Source organism: Anomaloglossus baeobatrachus, chromosome 3, assembly GCF_048569485.1.
Source record: "Anomaloglossus baeobatrachus isolate aAnoBae1 chromosome 3, aAnoBae1.hap1, whole genome shotgun sequence".
Classification (NCBI taxonomy): Eukaryota; Metazoa; Chordata; class Amphibia; order Anura; family Aromobatidae; genus Anomaloglossus; species Anomaloglossus baeobatrachus.
The window spans coordinates 575695865-575720814 of NC_134355.1; the positions used below are offsets into that span (position 1 = coordinate 575695865).

The 24950-nt window shown below is 51.1% G+C and overlaps 1 protein-coding gene across 1 annotated transcript in view; it reads right to left on the reverse strand.

Annotated features, from left to right (window-relative positions):
• Positions 1–24950, reverse strand: part of UBXN7 (UBX domain protein 7) — a 67736-nt gene that overhangs the window by 37798 nt on the left and 4988 nt on the right. Inside the window, exons 2-5 of the mRNA XM_075340960.1 lie at positions 17368–17515; positions 15766–15830; positions 5838–5903; positions 2429–2541 (exon numbers count right to left, since the gene is read on the reverse strand). Of these exons, the coding sequence (XP_075197075.1) occupies positions 2429–2541; positions 5838–5903; positions 15766–15830; positions 17368–17515 (392 nt within the window). The remainder of the gene's footprint in view (positions 1–2428; positions 2542–5837; positions 5904–15765; positions 15831–17367; positions 17516–24950) is intronic.

Below are 24950 nucleotides of genomic sequence, written 5' to 3' on the forward strand. Positions count from 1 at the left end.
AGAGAGGCAGAGACTGCCTTAAGAGCCCACACTGCCGCAAAAGACGGGGAGAACGAGGCTCCTGCCGCCTCATATACAGACTTGGCCAAAAGGTCAACCTGGCGGTCAGTGGGATCCTTAAGAGAAGTGCCATCAGCCACAGCTACGACTGTGCGGGCTGAGATTCTGGACACCGGAGGGTCTACCTTTGGGGACTGGGCCCATTCCTTAACCACCTCTGGTGGAAAAGGAAAACGGTCATCTGAACTACGCTTCGGAAAACGTTTGTCAGGACAGGCCCTGGGCTTGGTAACAGTGGTCTGAAAGCTGCAGTGGTTAAAAAACATACTCCTAGCTTTCTTAGGTGAGGTAAACTGGTGCATCTCTACCAGAGAGGCTTGTTCCTCTGACTCTGGTGGGTTGAGGTTCAGTACGGAGTTAATGGACGCAATCAAGTCACTGACATCCGCATCACCCTCAGACAAGTCAATGGGGTACATAGAGGTAGCGTCTGAGCCCACAGTAAACGAATCCTCCTCGCCCTGTACCTCGGCACGTGAATCAGAGCCGTGGGAAGAGGAAGGAGAAGGGTCCCTGCGTCTCCGTTTAGGGGGACGGGGTCCTAGGACATGCTCTGAGAGCTCTGCAGAGCTAGGAGCAGCAGAAGCACCCTGAGAAGGGGGCTGATGCATGGTCAGCAGTGTCCGGGACAGCTGCCCCATGGAGTCGGCAAAAGACTGGGAAATAGCTTGTGAAAAGGATGCTACCCAAGCCGGGGGTTCAGCCACCGGGGCCGGAGCAGCCGGAGGGACCCCTGAGGAGGCTCCAGGCTGAGACACAATCATATTAGCACAGGCATCACAATGTGGGTATGTGCTTGGCTCTGGCAGAATGAGCTTACATGCAGTGCATATAGCGTACATATTTGCAGCCTTGCTCCGGGTGACAAACATGCTGCTGAGGTGGAAGCTCTGCAGCAAGAAAACACTCCTGTAGAATGTCCTGAGAGTGTAATAAAAAGCCCACAACCAGAGGTTGTGGCTTACCAGACCGCTCTCTGTGTGCCCTCCGGATTCCACAGCTCAAAGCCCAAGTGAAGCGTCAGCCCTTCTAAACAGCAGCAGCTGCAGCATCCAGCGCCGTCCAGTGTAAGAACGCTGAGAAAATGGCTCTGAAGGAGGAGGGGGGCGGGTATTAGGCCAAGAGCGGGAAAACGAAGGGCCAGGGAGAGATGCAGGGAGAGATACAGGGGAGGGAACATCTCCCCAGAGAGGAGTGCCCTCCCCTCTGCTGGCCGAGCGGTGGGCGGCGCCACGCTATGCCTCCTGTATGCATGACATGCAGAGAAGCCGAAACCGAAACTAGGCCCAAACTGAAGCCGGGGCCTAGATTTTAAAATGCGGCCGACGAGCAGGCACCTTCGGCGCGGTTCTCAGGGGAAACCCCCAGAACTGGCCGGAATTTACAGTAACGATAAAACACATACTGTCCCCCTAATAAAAGTACCCGGGACCCCTGAAAAACGTCTCAATACTTAGCTTTTTGAGACGCAGGGCCAGTCCCTGAGGGGGGGTGAACGCTCCTTCCAGCAGGAACCAGACAGGGCTGCGGATGGAGACCGGTCTCCTGCAAGCAGAGAGGACCGTGACGGCTCCCACTTCAAACCAGAGCCTCTCAGAGGATGTGAAGGAGCACGGCATGTGAAGGCTCCAGCCTTGTAAAGTCAACCTTAACAGCACCGCCGACAGAGTGGGGTGTGAAGGGACATGCCGGGAGTCCAGACTGGACCCGCTTTTCTTCCAAATCTTGAAAATCAAAATAAAAATGAAAAAAATATCAGAGAATGCAAGTGTGTGTACCTCCTGAAAACACAAAGCATTGAACTGGGTAGATTGTCATCCAGGGGGTGTATATAGCCCGGAGGGAGGAGCTACACGTTTGAGTGTAGTACTTTGTGTGTCCTCCGGAGGCAGAAGCTATACACGCCATGGTTTGGGTCTCCCATAAGGAACGATAAAGAAAAAGGTATAAAATCTAAACTGCAGGTATGATTTCTATAACAGCCAGGTCTCCTTTGTGACTGTATAAGTTATTCAAATCGACAATTAAGGGTGACAGATTCCTTTTAACAGTGGACTATGTTGCAGCCTTGAGGGTTACATAGTGAGATCCTCCGAATGTAACGCACCAACATAGGCTCCAACGCAATGTGAACACAGCCTAGCACATTAAACGGACAAAGCTTCACAAAAGTAACCATCTCCTGTTTCAGTTTAGTTTTATTAGAACCAAACACACCGGGTATTATAATATACGCACTGGTAGACTAGAGGCTTATCAAATTGCAAGAATAGTCAATAAAATAATGAAAAAAAGTCTGTCATCTGAAATGAGGCAGATAATACAATCAGTGACCGCACACCCAAACGCTATATTAGAAAACTCTTACCGTCTCAAAACTGCCTTTATGCATGAGGTCTATGGGTGGTCGAAAAAGATCGGCCAACGTAGTTAATTTCTTATCAACTGCTCCTCCGTTCCGCAACTCCTGTTCTTGTCGGACTGTGGAGACCCAGAAAGAGCGAGGAAACAAGATTTAGGTAGGATTTCATTGAAAGGGTTTTTCTGGTAGATCACGTAAAACAAATACATTTACATAGTTACATAGGTTGAAAATAGACCTAGGTCCATCTAGTTCATCCTTCCTCCACCAGTTCTACATTTGGTCACTAAGTAATTTATAACCAACAATGTTGTGTGTAGTGAGGAAATCATCCAGCCCTTTTTTAAAAGCTGTTATAGTATCAGCCATTACTACCTTTTGTGGTAGGGCATTCCACAATCTGACTGCTCTAACTGTAAAGAACCCTTTCCTATTTAGCTGTCGGAATCGCTTTTCTTCCATTCGCAGTGAGTGCCCCCTGGTCCTTAGTATTGTCTTTGGAAGAAATAAGTCATGTGCCAGTCCTTTATATTGACCACACATGTATTTATGCATATAAATGAGATCTCCTCTGAGACGTCTTTTTTCTAAGCTAAACATATCTAACTTTTTCAACCTGTCATCATATGGGAGGCCTTCCATTCCTTGTAATAATCTAGTTGCCGCCTTTGAACTGACTAACTTCTGAATGTCCTTTTTAAAATGTGGAGCCCAAAACTGGATTCCCATATTCCAGATGTGGCCTTACAAGTGATTTATAGAGGGGTAACAATACGTTGGGATCACGGGATCTAATCTCTCTTTTTATACACCCTAAAATCTTGTTTGCTTTAGCAGCTGCTGCCTGACATTGAGTGCTGCTGCTCAGCTTATTTGTAATGAGAATACCCAAGTCCTTCTCCTGTTCTATAGTCCCAAGAATAAATAAAATGCCCCCGTGTCCAGACATTACTGACACATTTGTCTTGACGCCCCCTGGTGGACATTTAAGCCCTGAAACACGGTGTCTGCAAATTGAGATTTTGGTTTGGCTTTTATCCTACGTCATATAGCAAGGCTGGTTAAGGGGTAGATATTGACTTTAAGGATTGCTACTTCCAAAAGGTGGAGCTAGAGTTCAAAGTTCTCTTCCTCTCTGAAGAGGCAAGCTGCATATGTAAATTTCCCAGAGGAGGATTGCAAGACGCTCAAGTCTCCTCACACTGACATGTCACACTCCACAAGGAGAAACTGTACCCTTTAGATTCAAGTCCCTCAGAGAATTCAGCTAACGTGTCTGGTTCTGATGAAAGCAGCCAGTTTACATAATATAACATGCTACATGGCCACCATAGAACCAAACGTCAAAATGCTGAGATTATAGGGTGAAGAGGGGGGAGGGGAGGCGAGTCAGTGAAGGGAGGCGAGTCAGTAAAGGGAGGCGAGTCAGTAAAGGGAGGCGAGTCAGTAAAGGGAGGCGAGTCAGTAAAGGGAGGCGAGTCAGTAAAGGGAGGCGAGTCAGTAAAGGGAGGCGAGTCAGTAAAGGGAGGCGAGTCAGTAAAGGGAGGCGAGTCAGTAAAGGGAGGCGAGTCAGTAAAGGGAGGCGAGTCAGTAAAGGGAGGCGAGTCAGTAAAGGGAGGCGAGTCAGTAAAGGGAGGCGAGTCAGTAAAGGGAGGCGAGTCAGTAAAGGGAGGCGAGTCAGTAAAGGGAGGCGAGTCAGTAAAGGGAGGCGAGTCAGTAAAGGGAGGCGAGTCAGTAAAGGGAGGCGAGTCAGTAAAGGGAGGCGAGTCAGTAAAGGGAGGCGAGTCAGTAAAGGGAGGCGAGTCAGTAAAGGGAGGCGAGTCAGTAAAGGGAGGCGAGTCAGTAAAGGGAGGCGAGTCAGTAAAGGGAGGCGAGTCAGTAAAGGGAGGCGAGTCAGTAAAGGGAGGCGAGTCAGTAAAGGGAGGCGAGTCAGTAAAGGGAGGCGAGTCAGTAAAGGGAGGCGAGTCAGTAAAGGGAGGCGAGTCAGTAAAGGGAGGCGAGTCAGTAAAGGGAGGCGAGTCAGTAAAGGGAGGCGAGTCAGTAAAGGGAGGCGAGTCAGTAAAGGGAGGCGAGTCAGTAAAGGGAGGCGAGTCAGTAAAGGGAGGCGAGTCAGTAAAGGGAGGCGAGTCAGTAAAGGGAGGCGAGTCAGTAAAGGGAGGCGAGTCAGTAAAGGGAGGCGAGTCAGTAAAGGGAGGCGAGTCAGTAAAGGGAGGCGAGTCAGTAAAGGGAGGCGAGTCAGTAAAGGGAGGCGAGTCAGTAAAGGGAGGCGAGTCAGTAAAGGGAGGCGAGTCAGTAAAGGGAGGCGAGTCAGTAAAGGGAGGCGAGTCAGTAAAGGGAGGCGAGTCAGTAAAGGGAGGCGAGTCAGTAAAGGGAGGCGAGGCAGTAAAGGGAGGCGAGGCAGTAAAGGGAGGCGAGGCAGTAAAGGGAGGCGAGGCAGTAAAGGGAGGCGAGGCAGTAAAGGGAGGCGAGGCAGTAAAGGGAGGCGAGGCAGTAAAGGGAGGCGAGGCAGTAAAGGGAGGCGAGGCAGTAAAGGGAGGCGAGGCAGTAAAGGGAGGCGAGGCAGTAAAGGGAGGCGAGGCAGTAAAGGGAGGCGAGGCAGTAAAGGGAGGCGAGGCAGTAAAGGGAGGCGAGGCAGTAAAGGGAGGCGAGGCAGTAAAGGAAGGCGAGGCAGTAAAGGGAGGCGAGGAGAAGGGAGGGTAATAATAACAACAACAAATATTTCTGTATGTGCACAAATTCCCCATTACCATGTATAAAAGGGGCCTGAGTCCTTCAGCCGTCATAGTATAGAAGCTTTATTCAGCAGATCTGCCACCAGACGGCAAGGCAAAAAAAAGATAGTTTGCACTCTGAAATGCCAAAGCACGACAACTATGAATCCGTGAATACAGACCTGAATTACTCCTAAGAGAAATCTAAGAAAAATGAGATATTTACCATATAGAAACGGCCATTTGTATATCTGCCCAGCAGTTGCCACGTCACGGCATGTTTTTTTAACCCAGAGAGAGGCTTCAACATTTTGTAGGTACCCAGTTACGAGATATGCCGTGACGTGGCAACTGGGCAGATATACAAATGGCCGTTTCTATATGGTAAATATCTCATTTTCTTAGATTTCCCTTAGCAGTGATGCAGGTCTGTATTCATGCATTCATAGTTTTCGTGCTTTGGCATTTCAGAGTGCAAACTATCTTTTTTTTTTTTGTATTTTATGTAATGTTCAGCTATGTACCTGTTCACACTTTTCAGTTTGGTGAGTGCCGTCAGTCTTTTTGACCAGACGGCAAGGCAGCACGGAATTCAGCTTTCTACTCATATTACCAGATCTATCCCTCTGAGGGAGTCATTTAGATAATGTGCACACTATGGCACTGATCTCTAACATGTCTTGGACTATCACACAGATACTTACTAGTTTCTGTCTGGAAATCGCGGAAGCCGTCAAATATTGACCGGGCTGGTCTTCGCCTTTTTGGGGCTATAGTAGATATAAACAAATAAATTAATTGTTTTGTACTCTGATAATAAAAGAAAGTGATCATCCCCTTCCTGAAGGGGCGATTTTTCATTTTGGTGCTTTCATTTAATTGTCACCTTCTTCCAAGAGTACCAACTATTTAAACCCCTTCATAAATCCATAGTAAGTTATTTCCCCTTAGTGGCTATGGGTACCGTCACACTTTAGCGACACAGCAGCGATCCCACCAGCGATCTGACCTGGTCAGGATCGCTGCTGCGTCGCTACATGGTCGCTGGTGAGCTGTCAATCAGACAGATCTCACCAGCGACCAGCCCCCAGCCAGCAGCGACGTGGAAGCGATGCTGCGGACACTGGTAACCACAGTAAACATCAGGTAACCAAGCGCTTGTTACCCGATATTTACCTTGGTTACCAGCGCACACCGCTTAGCGCTGGCTCCCTGCACTCCTAGCCAGAGTATACATCGGGTTAATTACCCGATGTGTACTCCGGCTACATGTGCAGGGAGCCGGCACTGGCAGCGTGAGAGCGGCGAACGCTAGTAACTAAGGTAAGAAGGGAATTTTGTTACTTACCGTAAATTCCTTTTCTTCTAGCTCTTATTGGGAGACCCAGACGATTGGGGTATAGCTACTGCCCTCCGGAGGCCACACAAAGCACTACACTAAAAAGTGCAAGGCCCCTCCCCTTCTGGCTATACCCCCCCGTGATATCACGGGTTCTCCAGTTTTAGTGCCAAAGCAAGAAGGAGGAAAGCCAATAACTGGTTTAAACAAATTAACTCCGAGTAACATCGGAGAACTGAAAAACCGTTCAACATGAACAACATGTGTACCCGCAAACAACAAAAAAATCCCGAAGGACAACAGGGCGGGTGCTGGGTCTCCCAATAAGAGCTAGAAGAAAAGGAATTTACGGTAAGTAACAAAATTCCCTTCTTCTTCAGCGCTCTATTGGGAGACCCAGACGATTGGGACGTCCAAAAGCTGTCCCTGGGTGGGTAAAGAAATACCTCATGTTAGAGCTGCAAGACAGCCCTCCCCTATGGGGAAGCCACTGCCACCTGCAGGGCTCTTCTACCTAGGCTGGCGTCCGCCGAAGCATAGGTATGCACCTGATAATGTTTGGTGAAAAAATGTGCAGGCTCGACCAGGTAGCTGCCTGGCACACCTGTTGAGCCGTAGCCTGGTGTTGTAATGCCCAAAACGCACCTACGGCTCTGGTAGAATGGACCTTCAGCCCTGAAGGAACCGGAAGCCCCGCAGAATGGTAGTCTTCAAGAATTGGTTCTTTGATCCATCGAGCCATGGTGGCTTTAGAAACCTGCAACCCCTTGCGCGTACCAGCGACAAGGACAAAAAATGCATCAGAGCGGCGCATGGGCGCCGTGCGGGAAATGTAGATTCTGAGCGCTCTCACCAGAACTAACAACTGTAAATCCTTTTCATACCGGAGAACCGGATGAGAACAAAAGGAAGGAAAGGGTATATCCCGATTAAGAAGAAACGCGGATACAACCTTAGGGAGAAACTCCTGAATAGGGCGCAGCACTACCTTGTCCTGGTGGAACACTAGGAAGGGAGCCTTGAATGACATAGCCGCCAGCTTAGACACTCGCCGAAGCGACGTGATCGCAACCAGAAAGGCCACTTTCTGTGACAGGCGCGAAAGGGAAACTTCCCTCAGAGGCTCGAAATGCGGCTTCTGGAGAGCAACTAGTACCCTGTTCAGATCCCATGGATCTAACGGCCGCTTGTACGGGGGCACAATATGACAAACCCCCTGTAGTAACGTGCGCACCTTAGGAAGACGTGCTAGACGCTTCTGAAAAGAACACGGATAGTGCCGAGACTTGCCCTTAAAGGGAGCCGAGCGACCAACCTCTTTCCCAACCAGATTGCAGGAGGGAAGGCAAAGTAGGCAATGCCGATGGCCAGGGAGACCCTCCCTGAGCAGAACACTAAGATAAGAATATCTTCCACGAGTTGTGGTAGATCTTGGCAGACCGCGGCTGGCTAGCCCATCTCATGGTGGCAATGACGTCGTGCTCACGGTCGACCGACGGTGAGATGCCACAGATCACGGTACCACGACCTCCCCGGCCAGTCTGGGGCGACGAGGATGGTGTGGCAGCAATCGGTAGCTGGAACTGTGACCAATCCTGAGCCAAGGCGCCTGTCGCCAGAGCTCTTTGATCGTAAGACCGCGTCATGAAAATCGGGACCTTGTTGTTGCCGAGAAGCCATGACGTCGACGTCCGTCTTCATCCTGCGTCTACAGAATTCTTGCAAACAAACGGGTGCAGAGCCCATTCCCCTGCGTCCACGCCCTGGCGACTGAGGAAGTCTGCTTCCTAGTGTCGTACGCCCGGGATGTGAACAGCTGATATGGTGTATGCTCTGTCTTCTACCCATAGCAGAATCCGCCGGACCTCTTGGGAGTCTTGTCGACTGCGTAGTCCGCCTTGGTGGTTGGTGTATGCCACCGCTGTGGATAGTCCGACTGAATTCGGATCTATTTGCATTCCAGCCACTGCAGGAAGGCTTGCAGTGCAAGATACACTGCCCAGAGCTCCAGACCACTGAGTTGAAGAGTGGACTCCTCTGAAGATGGTCTTTGACCGTCTGGAAAAGCTAAAACTCGCCTCTGGATGAGGCGCCTCCTTGAAGGAGAGACTGTCCCCTCGTCTGTAGTGAACGCTGTTTGTCCAGCGGAAGCTTCACTATCGCTGAGAGAGTGTGAAAACTCTCCAGGAGATGCCAGCGATTGGGTTCAACCTTGACAAGTTGAAGACCCACCCGAAACTCTGGGAAGGGTCCAGCGCCATGTTCAGGTTGTGTTGGCATGCTTGTAAAGGAGAGTGCCTTGACCAGTAGATTGCCCAAGTAAAGGATCACAGAGTGACCGTGAGAGCGCGGGACTGCTCCCTCTGCTGCCACGAACTTGGTGAACACCCGTGGGGCTGTCGCCAGCCAAAGGGTATGGCTACGAAACGAAATATTCTCGTCTTTAATAACGAATCGTAGCCAACGCCGGTGCCTCGGAGCAATCGGCACGTATAGATAAGCATCCTGATGTCTATTGAAGCTAGGAAAACTCCTTGAGACAGAGAGGCAATGACGGAGCGGAGTGATGCCATCCGGAACCGCCTGGTTTTCACGTGCTCGTTAAGCAGTATAAAGTCCAGAACGGGACGGAAGGAGCCGTCCTATTTTGGCACCACGACCAGGTCGGGGCAAAATGCGTATCTGGTTCCTGAAGAGGAACAGGGATTACCGCTCTTTCCGCCTGCAGAAGAGCCTCGGCTCGGTCGGTGCGGTAGTTTGAAAACAAACTGACTCTCACTCACAGGCCCTCAACCTGCGGTAGGTAAATGCCGCTAAAGCGGGGGAGTCTGCCCCCCCGCGGTTGCGGAGTGAGAGGGCTGAAAATTATGAGGAAAACGCTTTGGTAGCGGATCCTCCGGCTGCCTTCCCCGGGCGTGAATTGAGCCCGCTAGGAATCTATGCCCTTCTGGGTTTTTAGAGTCGTCTTGGATAGTTGAATGATTTCATTCAACCCTTACCAACAGACTATCACTAGATAAAGGCAACCTGGTTAAGCACTTCGTTGGAAGCAGCCTCTGTTCCAATCTCTCAACTACTAGCCTCTGCGTAAAAACACGGAGTTGGCGGATGCCACTGACGTCCGGCTCGTAGAGTCTCGGACAGCAATAACAGCATGATTCGCCATGCCGACATTGCGAGTTAAAGACGCTGCTGGGACCGAGAGTACCTGTGACAGCGACCCTCTGCGCAATACTAGCTGAAATAGCTTGGAGTGCCATCACGGCTGCGACTGCCGGAGCAGCCGACCTGCCGATAGCTTCATAGACAGATTGCAACCAGAGGCCAATCTCCCTGTCAATGGCCTTTTGAAGTGAAGTCCTATCCACCACTACAACTATAGATCTAGCTGCAAGCATGGAGATTGGGGGATCCACATTTGGATACTGGGTCTAGCGCTTGACCACGTCAGGGGGAGCGACACGTGTCTCATTAATACGGTCGGAGAAACGCTTATCGTGATAAGCGTGTCGTTTCTGGACTGCGTCTCTGGAGTCAGAGTGCTAAACAAGTACTCAATATATAGAGATTTCTCTTGCTGTGAAGCTGACCCCTCCACTGGAGGAGTTGAGGGAGAAATACCCAACCTTTCGTTGATGGACGCAATAAGATTATTCACTATAGCGTCACCATCCGGTGTATCCGGATTGAGAGCGGTCTCAGGAACAGAGTCCTGAACAGCTACGTCTGCCTCATCGTACAGAGAGTACTCCAGCTGGGACCTTGTCCAGTGATGTAGTCGAGGGCTAATGCCAGCGAGCCCGCTTAGGCCATCTGGGACTGTCGACCGTGTCGGATGCCTGCTCTCTGGGATGCCTGGAATCACTCTGGCGCCTTGAGATGCTCCAGATCAGGGCGGCCAGGGTCATTGCAACCATATTGCCCACGGTCTGCTTGGGGTGCAAAGTCTGTAAGATGTCAGTCATAGTCACAGACAATATATCAGCGGAAAAACTGCAACTTCGTCCCTGTCTCTGGACAGAGATCACAGGTGGTTCCTTTGGCCACATATAGCAGAGACCCCGGTTGAGCAATTGCACGCACTGGGGGTCCTGAAACCGTATGACATGCAGTACAAGCAGCATAGAAAGCCCGTGCATTGGCAACTTGTCTTTTTCTGCTGTTGTTGTCTAGCTATCTAAGAGCCTAGCCGAGGATAGCGACCGTACAGTGAATAGTCATACAAGCATGAAGTACAAATAAACACTTCAGCACATGTAGTACACGCAGCATTGAAAACTTGTGGCTTGGCACATTTGCTCTTCTGCTGCTGTTGTCTATTTATCTAGGAGCATGAGACAAGGATAGCGACATACAGTGAATGTATAGCATACAGCATGACAGTAAACACTGCAGCCCATGCAATCCAAGCAGCATTGAAAGCTTGCGCGTTAGCACCCTAGCCTTTCTGCTGCTGTTGTCTATTTATCCAGGAACATTAGCCAAGGATAGCGACATACAGTGAATGTATAGCATACAAGCATGACAGTAAACACTGCAGCCAATGCAAGTCAAGCAGCATTGAAAACTTGTGCCGTAGCACCATTGCTCTACTGCTGCTTTTGTCTGTTTATCTGGGCGCATTAGCCAAGAATAGCGACATACAGTGAATGTATATCATAACAATAAACCGTGCAGCACATGCAAGCGAAGCAGCATTGAAAGCTTGTGCCTTAGCACAAATTGCTCTACTGCTGCTGTTGCCCAATCTGACAGTAAACACTGCAGCACATGCAAACGAAGAAGCATTGAAAGCTTGTGCCTCAGCAGCATTGCTTATTTGCTGCTGTTGCCCAGAATAGCGACAGTACAGTACAGTGCATAGCATATCAGCACACAGCCCAAAAGCCCACTTCAGCATTAGTGGTGTCAGTTGCTTACCGCCCGCACAAGAGCGGGTGCGAGGTCGCCCAAAAAACCTGTGACTGGTTCCGTTCTCCCAGAGTGGAAACCATAATGGCTGCCGGCTTCTCTTCCCCGTCCTGTGCAGAGGGGCGGGCCGTGGGCGAGCCCCAGCCAAGAGCGGGAACCCGGCGTCTCACTGTGTTCAGTGAGAGGGGGCTGGAGAATGCAAAGCAGACTCCAGCTCCCTGCGCTGAGCTACTGTACAGCGTCCCGCCCCTCCTCTGACTGGCAGGGCTGGGGCGGGAACGAAACGAAAACTAGGCCGCAAAGCCGGGGACTCTAGTAATAAGCGCGGCCGTCCTATGTGCACGGCCGACGCCGAAGTCCCCCGGCGCACCACAAGTCCCAGCCGCGCCACAATGTAAAAAACAACCAGCAGCGGCCGGCGCGGCCGTTTTCAATACATAAATTCACTCAGCAAAGCTGCAGTGAATAATAGCACCAGCGCTCCGCGCTGTTGTCCCCGGCGCACTAACACTCCCAGCAATGCTGGTGTGTGTGGGCGCGATGTGCATGGGAACACAGAGTACCTTGATGTAGCAGGGCCCTGTCCCTGACGATACTCAGCTCCATATCCAGCAGGTTCTTTTGGGTCTGTGGATGGAGCTCGGTCTCTGTGCCTGGAGACCGGTAAGATCCCACTTCACCCAGAGCCCCTCATGGGGATGGGGAAGGAAAACAGCATGTGGGCTCCGGCCTCTGTACCCGCAATGGGTACCTCAACCTTAACAAACACCCGACAAAAGTGGGGTGAGAAGGGAGCATGCTGGGGGCCCTAGTATGGGCCCTCTTTTCTTCCATCCGACATAGTCAGCAGCTGCTGCTGACTAAAATCTGTGGAGCTATGCATGGATGTCTGACCTCCTTCGCACACAAAGCTAAAACTGGAGAACCCGTGATATCACGGGGGGGGTATAGCCAGAAGGGGAGGGGCCTTGCACTTTTTAGTGTAGTGCTTTGTGTGGCCTCCGGAGGGCAGTAGCTATACCCCAATCGTCTGGGTCTCCCAATAGAGCGCTGAAGAAATATCGGGTAACCAAAGAAAGGGCTTCCTTGGTTACCCGATATTTACCTTGGTTACAGCTTACTGGAGGCTGCCAGACGCCGGCTCCCTGCACATTCAGATCGTTGCTCTCTTGCTGTCACACACAGCGATGTGTGCTTCACAGCAGGAGAGCAAAGACCAAAAAATGAACCAGCACTGTGTGTAACGAGCAGTGATCTCACAGCAGGGGCCAGATCGCTGCTCAGTGTCACACAGAGCGAGATCGCTAATGACGTCACTGGTACGTCACAAAAACCGTGACTCAGCAGCGATCTCAATAGCGATCTCACTATGTGTGAGAAGCACCCCTATAACAGAATCTGAGGTTTTCCAAGACAAACAGATTGTATCATGTCACAATAAGCTGATTACCCCAATCAAGATCTGGCCTCTGGTGTGAGCCTTTTATATGTATAATTGTTTTTAGCCTGTTGGAAAACAATAAAGATATTTTTTAAGGTGATCCCATTTGATGTGCATGCCCCCTTATCTTTCAAAATCCCTTTTCTTTAGTAGTGCCCTCCTTCAATTAGATTAATCTTCCAAAAGCCATAACTTTGACTCTCCTCAAAGCAGTATATTGTATTTTTCCGATTATAAAAAACGCACTTTTCCTCCCAAGAATTTGGGAGGAAAATGAGGGGTGCATCTTTTAATTCGAATGTACATTACTGGGGGAGGTGGAGAGGGGTCAGAGGAGATGCTGCGGGCCACGGGCGCTGTTCTGTGAGCTGTGCTGCGAGCGGTGAGGCAGGGGGCTGCCATTCTGAAAATATCGGCAATGCAGGCTTCAAATAATGGTACCCGGAGTCTGTGCGTACGCAGATGGAGCTCTCGGCTCAATCTCTCATCTGCACAGGTGCCGCCTCCGGCCCATTGATCTCCCTGAGGTAGACTTAGGGAAAATGGTGCTCGGAGGTGGCGCGTGCGCAGATGAGATCTCGGCTTGTCATTAAGCCAAGAGCTTCATCTGTGCATGTGCCGACTCTGGGCGCCATTTCTTTGCAGCCCACAGCGCCGACAGGTTTTGGATGTTGCCTGCTTCACAGCGCCCACAGCGAGCATCACAGTGGCGGCAGACAGTGGCGGCGGCAGCAGCAGAGGCGGCAGACAGTGGCGGCGGCGGCAGCAGAGGCGGCGGACAGTGGCGGCGGCAGAGGCGGCAGACAGTGGCGGCGGCGGCAGCAGAGGCGGCGGACAGTGGCGGCAGCAGAGGCGGCGGACAGTGGCGGCAGCAGAGGCGGCGGACAGTGGCGGCAGCAGAGGCGGCGGACAGTGGCGGCAGCAGAGGCGGCGGACAGTGGCGGCAGCAGAGGCGGCGGACAGTGGCGGCGGACAGTGGCGGCAGCAGAGGCGGCGGACAGTGGCGGCAGCAGAGGCGGCGGACAGTGGCGGCAGCAGAGGCGGCGGACAGTGGCGGCAGCAGAGGCGGCGGACAGTGGCGGCAGCAGAGGCGGCGGACAGTGGCGGCAGCAGAGGCGGCGGACAGTGGCGGCAGCAGAGGCGGCGGACAGTGGCGGCAGCAGAGGCGGCGGACAGTGGCGGCAGCAGAGGCGGCGGACAGTGGCGGCAGCAGAGGCGGCGGACAGTGGCGGCAGCAGAGGCGGCGGACAGTGGCGGCAGCAGAGGCGGCGGACAGTGGCGGCAGCAGAGGCGGCGGACAGTGGCGGCAGCAGAGGCGGCGGACAGTGGCGGCAGCAGAGGCGGCGGACAGTGGCGGCAGCAGAGGCGGCGGACAGTGGCGGCAGCAGAGGCGGCGGACAGTGGCGGCAGCAGAGGCGGCGGACAGTGGCGGCAGCAGAGGCGGCGGACAGTGGCGGCAGCAGAGGCGGCGGACAGTGGCGGCAGCAGAGGCGGCGGACAGTGGCGGCAGCGGCAGCAGAGGCGGCGGACAGTGGCGGCGGCAGCAGAGGCAGCGGACAGTGGCGGCGGCGGCAGCAGAGGCGGCGGACAGTGGCGGCGGCGGCGGCAGCAGAGGCAGCGGACAGTGGCGGCGGCGGACAGTGGCGGCGGCAGCAGAGGCGGCGGACAGAGGCGGCGGAAGCAGCAGCAGAGGCAACGGACAGTGGCGGCGGCAGCAGTAGAGGCGGCGGACAGTGGCGGCGGCAGCAGCAGAGGCGGCGGACAGTGGGCGGCGGCAGCAACAGCGGCGGCAGCAACAGCGGCGGCAGCAACAGCGGCGGCAGCAACAGCGGAAAGTGGCAGCAGCAGCAGCAGCGGACAGTGGCAGCAGCAGCAGCGGACAGTGGCAGCAGCGGACAGTGGCGGCAGCAGCAGCGGACAGTGGCGGCAGCGGTCAGTGGCGGCAGCAGAGGCGGCGGTCAGTGGCAGCGGGACAGTAGTGGAGCAGGCCAGTGCGGTGAGTGTTTCAGTCTGTCTGCGGTCCCAGTTCAACTGATGGCGCATGGAGTGGCGCATGGCAGATGTAGCTCTCATCTAAGGGCTCCATCTGCGCACGCGCTGACTCCCGGCGCCATCATTTGAATCGGGACCGCGGACGCACTGGGACACTCACCGCACAGCCACCCGCCCGCACAGAGTGGCAGCCAGCAGGTCGCCCACCCGCACAGAGAGGCAGCCGGCCTCCAGGACAGAGTGGGAGCCGGCTGACCACACGCAGCCACAGGCACCCGGCCGACGCACAGACAGCCCCACCTCCCCCGGTAAGCTATATTCGTATTTTAAGTCGCACCCCTCATTTTCCTCCCAAATTTTTGGGAGGAAAAGTGTGTCTTATAATCCGAAAAATACGGTATACAAAAATACGTCACTCATAACTATATTCAAGGCCCTTTCTTCCCTCCCAAAAAGGAACAGATGGGAAGAAATTATTTCCCAAAGCAAAGGTTTGCACTCTCCCCTGCTGAAATCAATTTACGGTAATTTATTAGAAAAACCTCAGTGAAGGAGCAAAAATTAACAAACTAACTTTAGAATTTATTTTACTTTCTAACATGGAAGACTAAGGGGTACTTTGCACGCTGCGACATGGCTAGCGATCTCGTTAGCGATGTGAACTGCTAGATCCCAAGTGCGATCTTTCGAGATCGCACATGCGTAAAATGACCTATGTGCGATCTCGAAAGATCGCACTTGCGATCTAGCATTTCACATCGCTAACGAGATCGCTAGCCATGTCGCAGCGTGCAAAGTACCCCTAAGGGTGACTGTATATGCCACTGTATGATCACATAGTGGAATGGGATGTGACAAAGCCTGCGCCGAGCTGCTCTCATCAGTACACACATCTGTGACCGCCCCGAGGGACACCTCCCGGGTAACAGGAGACACCCAAACCTCTTACCGCCAAAGATTTCTGGCTCCACAAGGATTTCTTGCTTCTGTGGTATAGGGGCTCGAACATCATCTCTGGATCAAAAGATAATCACGTATCAATACAGAGGAATAAGACAAGAACACTGTACAGGGCAGTGAGCACCACAAATACACAACTCAGGAACAGCTTCCAATGATCATTCCATATCAGCGAGTATCACCTAGCAGTGGTAAGGCAAGTCATAAACCCCTGTCCGCACAGGGGTGTAAGTGTACCTTGTGGGAGGCTGGGCCCGTGCCATCAGCAGCCAGTGTATGCCGTAACAATCAGTACAGCTCGGACTAAAGACCCATCCTGTCTATTTAAACAGAACCTGTCAGCACGATTTTGTAATATAAAATGGAGGTGTAATACGGATGACACAGAGCTTTGTTGAAAAAAATTCACTTTGTTCTTCTGGAATCACCATTTGAGGTTTTCGGTGCACAGGGGCAGATTGTACACTGGGTCTTCTCCTCCCCATCTGTGATCTTCGGCCCCTGCCGCACCTGCCTCCTCTGTGATATCTCAGCAGTGACCTGTCATTCACACACCGCAGGCAGGTGATGGGTCTGGGAATCAAAGACAGGGAGGAGAAGACCCAGCATACAGTTCTGCTCCTGTACACCAAGATCTCATTAGCAGAAAACTTCAAAAGGTGATTAAAAAAAAAAAAAAAAAAAAAGAACAACAACAAAGCAAAAAGGTATCAAAGTAATTAATTCAGTATAGACAGAGGCAGGGAAGTGCATCATCCATATCAATCAACCGGGGCAGTTTCCTGCCATCCTTTCCCTCTAAAGAACCTGGAAGGGTTCTACAATTCATTGCTGGCACCTAATGTTAAAGGGAATCTGTCACCAGGTTTTTGCCACTTAATCTGAGAGCAGCATAACGTTGGGGCAGAGATCCTGATTACAGCAATATGTCACTTACTAGGCTGCTTAGTGTAGCTTTGAATTAACCAGCAGTAGATTATCATTACAGGACAAATTGGGTAGTCCAGCATATTCATGAGTTATGTTTAACTGCTGGATCTGCAGCAGAGAAAACATTCATTTTATAAAAAAAAAATAGCAGCAAATATTAATTAAATTCTGTTTTATTTGTTCAAACTTAAAATACAATAAAAATGATTGAAAACCAAAATGGCAGCAAACAGCTCAGTAAGTGACAGATCGCTGGGATCAGGGTCTCTATCTCTACATTAGGCTGCTTTTAGATGGGGAGCAAAAACCTGGTGACAGATTCCCTTTAAACATTCTCCCCAGATTTCTGCTGTGGAGCATTGCTTCTCATTCACTGGAAAGGGGGGGGGGTGTTAATTATGAAGATTACACTAAAACTCAACATTTTACTTATTTCTATATACGTGTACTTCACACTTTTCGAATTGAGGTTACCGCTACTCTAAAATAAGATGAGCAGTTGCCAGTATATACACCAGTCAGTGTAATTGGGTCATAATGGACCCAGATCTGGAGCAGCTTTCTCTGTAATACGTGGTTGTGCACACACCCTTCAGGCAGACAAATTTATAGGACCAAGGTAAAAGCCTCTCCCCTACTGAAAAGAATATTGGGGACTTACTCTCCAGCAGGACGAGCTGTAGACGCTCCTGCAGAACTGGTGCTGGGCTCCTCTGCGATCCCTCCGCCGTCCAGGAACATAGTCACCGCCATCTCTAGGTTCTGGCTGCATGCTTCTAACATGTGTTTGCCAATGCTTTCACTGGCACCTAAACAAATAACAGTTTCATTCAGTGATGTGGTCTCCTTATCAATGTCACTATTTTGCAGCCATATAGTGTGAATGTAAAAAGAAAATAACTTTTTGATGTTCTCTTAAAAGGACTGTCCAGTGGGGACTTCTTGCAGCAGCTGCAGTCAATCAGTGGCCTCAGCAGCGGACAGCGTGCAACCTCTGTGGCCTGTGCTCATATGTCTGTATAACCATAGAGCGGATACAGGAGCAGCATATTTCGTTATTGGAAGTATTCTGGCTGGACGTCTGGCCCCCTTTATATTCTGTGATTCACTATTCCCGTTTATTACAGCGAGTTCTTCATGGCGCGGTGTCTTATAGGACATCTTGGAGATGTGCGTGCCATCAGATTTCTCCCCTGCATCGCTACCTCTCCTTTACAAGGAGCCAAATCTGAAGTAAACACTGTGGGGGCAGCGAAGGTTCTCAAAGCTGCAGTAATCCGTGGCCCTCATCAGAGACTATGACCTTCATGTAGCACCCAGCACCATTTTTGTAGCACTTGGGTGCATATATATATATATATATATATATATATATATTATATATATATATATATATATATATATATATATAATTGCCTTATTCTGTCTGTCTGTCTGTCTTGCTCCAAAATTGTGTCCTTACGGTGACAAACAGCGGATTGGCCGCTGGGCTCGCCATGGCCCCGCCCCCCGCACGGATTGACCGCTCGGCCTCACAGATTGGCCGCTCGCCTCGGCTCCTCCCCCCCGCACGGAATGGCCTCTCGCCCCGAGGTGAGCGCATCAAGGTCCTGCAGCGGCGGAACACACACACACACACACACACACACACAAGGACACACACACACATCAGATCGCATCCACATACTCACAACATCCCGTGATATCGCTTGCTTCTCGGCGGCGATACTGTGCAGTGACCTTCCAGGACCTGCCGGAGGATCACATGGCCGGAAGCATGTGGTATCTCCGGATGTTGTGATTGTGTGAGCGCGTATGTGCGATATCTTCAGTGTGTCTGTGTGAGTGTATGCGATCGGATGTGTGTCTGTGTGTTCTGATGTGTGTGTGTGTTCTGATGTGTGTGTGTGTTCTGATGTTTGTGTGTGTTCTGATGTGTGTGTGTGTTCTGATGTGTGTGTGTGTTCTGATGTGTGTGTGTGTTCTGATGTGTGTGTGTGTGTGTGTGTGTGTGTATGCGATCGGATCTGTGAGTGTCGGCAGAGGAGCACGGCGTGCAGCACAGCTGCTGGGACCGCCCACCGGTGGGCACAGGGAGAAGTGGGGTGTGTGTGTGAGTGTATGCGATCAGATGTGTGCGATGGGGAGTGCGCAGCATGGGGGATGGAGCACGATGGGGAGTGTGCAGCATGGGGGATGGAGCACGATGGGGAGTGCGCAGCATGGGGGATGGAGCACGATGGGGAGTGCGCAGCATGGGGGATGGAGCACGATGGGAATGCACAGCATGGGGGATGGAGCACGATGGGGAGTGCGCAGCATGGGGGATGGAGCACGATTGGGAGTGCACACCTCCCCCCAAAACACACACACACACACACACACACTGGGAACCACAAACACTGCCCTACACAGACACCCACACAACGCCGCACACACACACAACACCCAAACACCGCAGCACACACAAATATACGCACATACCGCACAACACACACATTGCACAAAACATACCTCCCCCCAAAACATACACACACCCCACACCCACACAAACCGCGCAACACACACACACAACGATACAGACACACAGCGCTCCACAAATAACGCAACACACAAAACACCGCTCTCACCCCCCGCCACACCCAGACAACACCCAGAACATGTACAGCCCTTACACAAACACTTGGTAACTACAGACAACAACATCTATATATACAGTGCCTACAAGTAGTATTCAACCCCCTGCAGATTTAGCAGGTTTACACATTCGGAGTTAACTTGGCATTGTGACATTTGGACTGTAGATCAGCCTGGAAGTGTGAAATGCACTGCACCAAAAAAGAATGTTATTTCTTTTTTTCTTTTTAAATTGTGAAAAGTTTATTCAGAGGGTCATTTATTATTCAACCCCTCAAACCACCAGAATTCTGTTTGGTTCCCCTAAAGTATTAAGAAGTATTTCAGGCACAAAGAACAATGAGCTTCACATGTTTGGATTAATTATCTCTTTTTCCAGCCTTTTCTGACTAATTAAGACCCTCCCCAAACTTGTGAACAGCACTCATACTTGGTCAACATGGGAAAGACAAAGGAGCATTCCAAGGCCATCAGAGACAAGATCGTGGAGGGTCACAAGGCTGGCAAGGGGTACAAAACCCTTTCCAAGGAGTTGGGCCTACCTGTCTCCACTGTTGGGAGCATCATCCGGAAGTGGAAGGCTTATGGAACTACTGTTAGCCTTCCACGGCCTGGACAGCCTTTGAAAGTTTCCACCCGTGCCGAGGCCAGGCTTGTCCGAAGAGTCAAGGCTAACCCAAGGACAACAAGGAAGGAGCTCCGGGAAGATCTCATGGCAGTGGGGACATTGGTTTCAGTCAATACCATAAGTAACGTACTCCACCGCAATGGTCTCCGTTCCAGACGAGCCCGTAAGGTACCTTTACTTTCAAAGCGTCATGTCAAGGCTCGTCTACAGCTTGCTCATGATCACTTGCAGGACTCTGAGACAGACTGGTTCAAGGTTCTCTGGTCTGATGAGACCAAGATCGAGATCTTTGGTGCCAACCACACACGTGACGTTTGGAGACTGGATGGCACTGCATACGACCCCAAGAATACCATCCCTACAGTCAAGCATGGTGGTGGCAGCATCATGCTGTGGGGCTGTTTCTCAGCCAAGGGGCCTGGCCATCTGGTCCGCATCCATGGGAAGATGGATAGCACGGCCTACCTGGAGATTTTGGCCAAGAACCTCCGCTCCTCCATCAAGGATCTTAAGATGGGTTGTCATTTCATCTTCCAACAAGACAACGACCCAAAGCACACAGCCAAGAAAACCAAGGCCTGGTTCAAGAGGGAAAAAATCAAGGTGTTGCAGTGGCCTAGTCAGTCTCCTGACCTTAACCCAATTGAAAACTTGTGGAAGGAGCTCAAGATTAAAGTCCACATGAGACACCCAAAGAACCTAGATAACTTGGAGAAGATCTGCATGGAGGAGTGGGCCAAGATAACTCCATAGACCTGTGCCGGCCTGATCAGGTCTTATAAAAGACGATTATTAGCTGTAATTGCCAACAAGGGTTATTCCACAAAATATTAAACCTAGGGGTTGAATAATAATTGACCCACACTTTTATGTTGAAAATGTATTAAAATTTAACTGAGCAACATAACTTGTTGGTTTGTAAGATTTATGCATCTGTTAATAAATCCTGCTCTTGTTTGAAGTTTGCAGGCTCTAACTTATTTGCATCTTATCAAACCTGCTAAATCTGCAGGGGGTTGAATACTACTTGTAGGCACTGTATGTATAACAAAAATCATACATTAACTACACAATACGTAAATTCTAGAATACCGGATGCGTAGAATCGGGCCACCTTCTAGTATAATATAAAGAGACACCAAGTGTAACTTACATGTGATACCGATCAGTCACAAGTTGTTACAGGAGACTTTCCTCAGCTCAGGAGCACATCATGGGATCCATCGATCTGTGATCTGCCTCACAATGGATCCTTCTGACTTTCTTCCCATCAAGGAAAGCCGAAAGCTTACTAAACATAAGAATGACGCCAGTATAACCGAGTCTAGGGAAATCCCATAAGTTGCATGACTTCTGTGACATCATTAGGAGAGCCGCTTAGGCCACCATGGCTGCAGGTCAGGGACAAGAAAGCACCACTCCAGTGTTATCAGCGCAGTAGTGGTGCTATAAATCTAAGCCCCCTGTCATATACTCACCTTCACCTTTTTACCTTGGTGGGAAGTCAGAGGTTACGTCACACAATGATGAGTGAGCACTACCATGCTCGGATACTCGATACTCATAACCAGCAGTTGGACACTCGGATGGGAGCGACTCCAGTATTTGAGTACAATGGAAGTCAATGGGAAACAATTTCCTGGAAAAATGCTTTGAGTTCCCCATTGACTTCCATTATAATCTGTACTAGAGTCTTGCCCATCCGAGAGTCCAACTGCTTGTTACGAGTACAGAGCACCCGAGCATGGCAGTGCGCAATGCGCAATCATCACTAGTTACAAGTACCAAGCATCCGAGCATCGTACAGCTTACACATCATTAGTCACAAGTCTCCATGCATCTCTAGGAGTCAGAACGAGCCCAGAACACAGCTCTCAGAGATGTATTGAGTTGTGATCTCCAGTACGCTCCATGAAACACTGCACCTGCCGGCAGGTCACAAATCACTGGAAACTAACTGGAGCGGCAGTGGTAGAAGATGAAGTCGCTGGAAGGGAGTATAATACAGGGGACTTAGGGGGCACCCTACCTAAACCTAAGGACGTTTAAGGGCGAAAAACGTGTCGGGGTTTCTGGGTATGTGGAGCTCTGGACATTACATCTTCCAGGTATCTATTATCAGCCATTATTGTATCACCTTGAGTTTTGGTACACGTGGACTTTGTGGTATTTCAGGTGGTAACTGGTACTTTTGAGCCTGTGGTTAATTTACCTTTAAACTACCATAATTTCTTGGGGTTTACCACCATGCTCTGAGGCTTGTATATTATTGATTTGTTTATACCGGTGTATACTAAATTATACTGTGCATCCTTGCATAACTATTCTCGGTTATTCTGTACCTAACATTGCCATATATGCATCTTGTATTTGGTCTGGGCTTGAGATTCGGCATTAGTACTCATTTTGCACTGTTCTATTGAGAACATTTTTTACGATGCAGCTGCCTCATTTATTCTGTCTATAGATAAATGAAATACTTTCACCACAGTTGTTATAAAGCTAATTTGCATCAGGGGTAGGTGCCTCTCCCTCCCCTCTAGGTGGCGGTTCTCGATTCCAGACCAATATTTATTGATCTCTATACTTTGCATTATATGCAGCCATCTGGATATGGCGATACGCGTTGGGGGGGGGGGGGGGGGGGGTTTGCTTTAGGTCTCCACCTCCTCCATGACTGCTCTTTCACCATTTCACCATTGCTCTGTTTTCCTTAATGGGAATTATTTTGCATGCCTCTTTTTCCATCACTGTGATTCTGGTAAAGATTATGGCGTTGTATATATTTACTTATATGTAAACCTGCTTTATTCCATCTTACAAGCTTTTCCATGCCCTATCCCAGTGATGGCGAACCTATGGCACGCGTGCCACACTGGGCACGCAGAGCCCTTTGTGTTGGCACGCGCGCTGTTGCCACACTGAGCCACATTGAACTGCCGATATGATCGCACCGGCAGATCAATGTGGTGTTTAACAGAGGAGACATCTCTCCTCCCTCTGACACTCCTCCTCTCCTGGGCCGCAGGCTTGTTGCCTAGGAGACGGAGGAGCGTCACTCAGTAGGCGGCGCCGATGTCTTGTGGCCGCGCGGTGGAGCTGCTGCTAGAAGGTGAGTTTTTTTTTGTTTTTTTTTTAAGCTGTGTGGGGACAGTGCGAGCACGGGGCAAGCATGGAGAGCACGGGGCAAGCATGGAGAGCACGGGGCAAGCATGGAGAGCACGGGGCAAGCACGTCTGCAAGGATGGGGGAAACACGTCTGCAAGGATGGGGGAAACACGTCTGCAAGGATGGGGGAAACACGTCTGCAAGGATGGGGGAAACACGTCTGCAAGGATGGGGGAAACACGTCTGCAAGGATGGGGGAAACACGTCTGCAAGGATGGGGGAAACACGTCTGCAAGGATGGGGGAAACACGTCTGCAAGGATGGGGGAAACACGTCTGCAAGGATGGGGGAAACACGTCTGCAAGGATGGGGGAAACACGTCTGCAAGGATGGGGGAAACACGTCTGCAAGGATGGGGGAAACACGTCTGCAAGGATGGGGGAAACACGTCTGCAAGGATGGGGGAAACACGTCTGCAAGGATGGGGGAAACACGTCTGCAAGGATGGGGGAAACACGTCTGCAAGGATGGGGGAAACACGTCTGCAAGGATGGGGGAAACACGTCTGCAAGGATGGGGGAAACACGTCTGCAAGGATGGGGGAAACACGTCTGCAAGGATGGGGGAAACACGTCTGCAAGGATGGGGGAAACACGTCTGCAAGGATGGGGGAAACACGTCTGCAAGGATGGGGGAAACACGTCTGCAAGGATGGGGGAAACACGTCTGCAAGGATGGGGGAAACACGTCTGCAAGGATGGGGGAAACACGTCTGCAAGGATGGGGGAAACACGTCTGCAAGGATGGGGAAACACGTCTGCAAGGATGGGGGAAACACGTCTGCAAGGATGGGGGAAACACGTCTGCAAGGATGGGGGAAACACGTCTGCAAGGATGGGGGAAACACGTCTGCAAGGATGGGGGAAACACGTCTGCAAGGATGGGGGAAACACGTCTGCAAGGATGGGGGAAACACGTCTGCAAGGATGGGGGAAACACGTCTGCAAGGATGGGGGAAACACGTCTGCAAGGATGGGGGAAACACGTCTGCAAGGATGGGGGAAACACGTCTGCAAGGATGGGGGAAACACGTCTGCAAGGATGGGGGAAACACGTCTGCAAGGATGGGGGAAACACGTCTGCAAGGATGGGGAAACACGTCTGCAAGGATGGGGGAAACACGTCTGCAAGGATGGGGGAAACACGTCTGCAAGGATGGGGGGACACATAACTGCAAGGATGGGGGGACACAACTGCAAGGATGGGGGGACACATAACTGCAAGGATGGGGGGACACATAACTGCAAGGATGGGGGGACACATAACTGCAAGGATGGGGGGACACATAACTGCAAGGATGGGGGGACACATAACTGCAAGGATGGGGGGACACATAACTGCAAGGATGGGGGGACACATAACTGCAAGGATGGGGGGACACATAACTGCAAGGATGGGGGGACACATAACTGCAAGGATGGGGGGACACATAACTGCAAGGATGGGGGGACACAACTGCAAGGATGGGGGGACACATAACTGCAAGGATGGGGGGACACATAACTGCAAGGATGGGGGGACACATAACTGCAAGGATGGGGGGACACATAACTGCAAGGATGGGGGGACACATAACTGCAAGGATGGGGGGACACAACTGCAAGGATGGGGGGACACAACTGCAAGGATGGGGGAAACATGCAAGGATGGGGGAAACATGCAAGGATGGGGGAAACATGCAAGGATGGGGGAAACATGCAAGGATGGGGGAAACATGCAAGGATGGGGTACATTTAGCAAGAAGGGGAACATGCCAGGAAGGGGTACATTTACCAGTATGGGGGATACATTTACCAGAATGGGGGATACAT